A 4,775-nucleotide genomic window follows, 5' to 3' on the forward strand; every position below is an offset into this window, starting at 1 on the left:
TGCCTGCTACTACACTCCCTACCATGATAATAACCCTCTGAAACTGTGGTCAAGCCTCCAGTGAAATGCTTTCTTTCATAAGTTGTCTTGATCATCCATGGTATCTCTTCAAAGCAATAGACAAGTAACTAAGAGTAGAGGTTGGGGGACACTCTGTAACATGAACCAAGGTGAGTTATAATCTAAATAATTTATAGAATGAGACTGAAGCCAAATTTTAATGACTCTAGCTTTCTTATTTACATTGTAAATTTGTGGGGTAAATACAGAAGATTGCTGGAGAATTTAAGTCCCTAGGTTTTGTAAGACATCTTGGTAAAGATAAAGCCTAGGTCAGGGTTTTACTGGAGAAGTTTGCTATTAAGACATCCAGTGAGAGAGAAAACATTATTTCAAGGGATCACAGCCTGGGTTGTCTCTACCACTGACTTCCATACTGTCAGTGAGAATTTCCACAGATTCTTAGGTTTCTAGATATTTGACCTGTGATTTATTGCTGTTTTTCAGGAAGCTGGTGAGCAGCACTAGAGAAAGCACACAGCCTCCCTCACATGGCTGCTCCCCTGGCCCTCCTGCACCTGTAGTTTGTGTGCAGCTTCCCCTGCAGTCTCCCTCACTGTGTCCCTCACAGCACAGTAGTACAGGGCAGAGTCTGACAGCTGCGCTGAGGACGTCTGCAGGTGGAAGGAGCTGCTGCTCTTATGGAGAGTGGCGTGGAACCCTCGATGCTCTGTCCTCTTGTTGTCTGTGATGCTCTTCAGGAGCAGCTGAGGGGCTTCGTTGAGATATTGCACATACCAGAAGAGGAAGGCATTTGTGTAAGTAGTCTGATAGGTGCAGTTCAGCATCACAGGCAACCCCTCTGTGAGAGTGATCAAGCCTTCTGTCTGCGTCACTGAGTCTCCATTGCTCCTTCCTAAAAAACAAACAAACAAGGAGGAATTACTGTTCTGTGTGAGGATTGGAAGGCTAAGAATGACATAGTTGTAAGACAAAGACATCATTAACACTTAGGGTAAAATGTAACTTACTGAGCATGAAGAGGAGCACAAGAACTGAGCAGGTGACAGGAAGCATGTTCATAGAAGAAATGACACTTGGTCCTTGACTGCACCAACCTCACAGGGCAAGTCTTCTGCAGAACCTCCTCAATCTCCTCACTCATGGACAAGGACCTCTGTCTGAACAGACTCTTGTCACATTAAGCCACCTGAAGGAGATGTAACCAACATCTAAGGAAGCAGCGCCTTCTGCTGGTCTCCTTAAACCTGCACCACAGGTGGCTGCACAAGACATCTTGAATAAACTTGAAACCTCACCCTAAGCAGACAGGTCTCTAGCTGACACCTGTGTTATGAACCACAGGTATCCTATGGTATTTAATGGGGTGAGTGTACATAAAAGTGTACACACACCCATACCTCTGATAAAATTCATCCATTTTTCTCTTTTTATTAGTTCTTAGAGAATGTTGTACAGTGAACTATTACTATACTCATCTGTTCCCTCCAGTTCTGACAGATCCATCCAACTTCTCTACCAACAGCATTTTGTCCCCTCTTTTTAAAATAAGACACATCATTTTTTGGGTTTCTGGTTGTTCTTCCCATATACTCTTAGCTTTGTTCCCTCAGTAGAGGGTGGTCTATGAACCAGGGAAAATTCTATGGGTTAATGTTTTGTCAGCTTCACACAAACTACAGTCAGCTTGTATGAGGGAACCCAAAAAAGTATTTTCTTCCTGCAGCTTAGCCTCTGGGCAAGTTTGTAGATGATCAATCATATGACTGGTGATTGATCTGGAAGTTCCCAGATCACGGTGGACATTTCTGCTCCTAAGCAGGTATCTGGTCCTGGCTTGTATGAGAGAGCAAGTTGAGCAGGCCAGAAAGCAGCATTCCTTCCTGCCTGGAGTGCCTGCCCAAGCCTGTAAGCTAGAATAAACCCTATCATCCCTGACTTCCCTCTGGTCCATAGTTTGCTACAGCAAAAGGAAAAGTAGCTAGAACAGTCATATATCAAGGAAAAGTTATGTTTTCTAAACTTTAGAAATCTAGTGTTAGAATTTAAAATGTTATACACAAAAAAATTTAGAGGGCAAAAAATACAGTATCTTAACATATTTTAAAGAAACCTACCAGAAATATCACTGTTCAGAAAACTATATATTTTATTGTTAAAGCTCTAAATATCATCAAAGTGCATCATGAGTAGAAATTTTGATGATGTTGCTAGGAATAAACACAGTATTCTTTCTTTCTTTTCTCTCTCCATGGGAAACATTATAAATGTGATGCCATAAGAAGACCCAATTAAGAATTATTGAGCCAGAAAATAATTACAAAAGTAAATTGAGTAAATAAAACTATTATAACAGGCCTGAAACTTACAATTTCCAGTTGGTTTTGCTAATTCAAAGTCAAATTCAGCATGTGTCAAAGTGATTAAGGACTTTGTTTCTCCTTGACATTCTTATGAAATGTAACCCAATTCTAGGAGTGACACCTGTCATATTGTAGGTGATTCCAAGAAGAGATTATGCCGGTCTTGCACACCAGGGGCCAGGAATCATAAGCATCACCTTCCAACGCTCCTGCCACAATTCTAGTTGTAACAAGGTATTGTAAGAATTAAATTTTGCAAATGAACCTATCAGTGAATCAAAGATAATTACTGTAGGCCTTAACAGGTACCATTCAGTGAGGCAATTTTGTGCCAGTGGAAGGAACACAAAAGACAGAATCTCTTTAGACAGATCAGAGTGCAGTGTGGGAGCAGTGAGCAGTGAGATTAGAAAAGAATATTGGATGAAGTCGCAATGTAAAATAGCTGCAGCTAAAGGCTGTAAAATCTTGGTGGCAACACCTACATGTACAATAAAAAATGTTGGCTGAACAATCTACTCAAACTCAGTTATTCACCTCAGCCAAACCCAAAATATGTGTATGGTCACTTTTATCAACACCTGGAAAAGTAAAGTTGGCATCAGCCAATTCTAAGTGTATACAAGTTCATTAAATTGTATAGACTTGGGGTCAAGTTAATTTTCACTTCCTCTCACATCTGGATCTACTCCTTTTCTATCTCTCATCAGAAAAGAATAAACTTCTAAGAGATAACAACAGAACATTAAAAAAAAAAATAAAACCTATCACCTCAAAGATGGACAAGACAAACCAACAGAAGGACAAAAGCCCAAGAGAAGACACAAGAATCAGACACCAGCTTGCTCGTATACTCAGGAATCCCAGAAAAATACTAAACTGGAAGTCATGGAATATATAATATGATATGATAGGGTATGATATGATATGATATGATATGATATGACATGATATATGTATGTATGCGTCTACACATATATAATGGTACCTACACACATATACTACTGCATCTGCCTGTCAGATCCTTCCCACTTCCCCTTTCATTTGGATCAACTTCTTTTCTGTCTCTCACTATATGCAGAGGAGCTGGTGAAGACCCATGCAGGCCCTGAACATACACACTTCCGGTAAGTTATAAAGATAGACAGACATGAACTGAACTGAGGTCTATTGCCAGAGCCTGTCTTGTGTGTGTGTGGCCGCAGCCCCGCCTCTTCCTGCCTATGAAGTCTTTCCTCAGAACCTCTATCTCTGGTTGAGGTTTTTGTGGGGCCCTTGTAAACATCCTTGCCACTGTGCCCTCTCTCATAGCACAAAAATACACTGCTGAGTCCTCAATCTGTGTGGCTGAGATGATGAGTCCAATGGAGCTTTCTGACTTCTGGAAGTTCAGAGAATAGTGACCTTCTGTTGCGTTTTCCTTTTGGTAAGAGTCCTGACGAATAAGGAAGACCATTTCCCCACTTGTTGTTTGCTTGTACCAGAATAAGTAGTAAGTGCTTGCCCTGGTTTCATATGCACAGTCCAATGTCACAGTCTTCTCCTCCATCACAGAAACTGAAGTTTGAGCCTGAGTTACCTTCTGGGCCATGCTGGTTGCTGATGGAAAGAGCACAGAGACATCAGCCTCTAAAGGAAGAAGTAGTTTATGAGCCAGAATCTTGATAATCCCTCCCTTCTGAGCCTCAGCAGAAAACAATGGCCTCTTCTCCAAATCAGCTCCAGGGATAAGAGCCTGATCCTGTGCTAGGGAACATCCTTACCAAAACAAAAGGAGCTGAGGATTGCTCCCAGCAGGCTCAGCATCAGCATGTTGTTAGCTCTTGTCTGCGGTGAAATATTCTATGTTCTGTCTCAACCCAGATCTTAATCTATATGGCGTGCTTAAGAGTAACAAGCAAGATTACTGCTCTGTGTGGTGCAACCGCCCCAACAGGAAATGCATTGACAATTATGGGACAAGTTTAATTGTGCCCTGTCTTACCTTCCTGTGTGGGCATGGGAGAATAGAAAACACAGGACATGCAATTTATTATGAAATCTAGTAATACTTGGATGACCTTTCCATGTCATTTTTAGTCTTATCAAAGCATTCTTTTTTTTCCTAGAGGAAAACAAAAGGTTGAAAATTTAATAAGAATGCAAAACTTTGCATCAGTTTTTCTGACTACATTTCTAGTGAAAGGATTTTGGCAAATTTATATGAAAAATATTTCATTCTTAACGAAAACATTCACATCATGTCCCCTGAATAACAAAATCTGTTATTAGGGCCATGGGGGAGGAGCAGCAAGCGTATAATCTGTCGTATGTGTGCCATGCCAAATAACAGAAAGAAAGAAAGCACACACACACACACACACACACACACACACACACACAGTGTTTAGC

At 41.0% G+C, this 4,775-nt stretch overlaps 1 gene segment (V, D, J or C); it reads right to left on the reverse strand.

Annotated features, from left to right (window-relative positions):
• Positions 1-524: 524 nt before the first annotated feature.
• LOC129676882 (T-cell receptor alpha chain V region CTL-F3-like) lies at positions 525-1,083 on the reverse strand. The segment is given in 2 exon segments: positions 525-916; positions 1,032-1,083. Coding segments are annotated over 2 exon segments (444 nt in total).
• Between the last annotated feature and the right edge of the window lie 3,692 nt (positions 1,084-4,775).

This window comes from Psammomys obesus, unplaced genomic scaffold (genome assembly GCF_907164565.1).
Source record: "Psammomys obesus unplaced genomic scaffold, mPsaObe1.curated_primary_1811, whole genome shotgun sequence".
Lineage (NCBI taxonomy): Eukaryota > Metazoa > Chordata > Mammalia > Rodentia > Muridae > Psammomys > Psammomys obesus.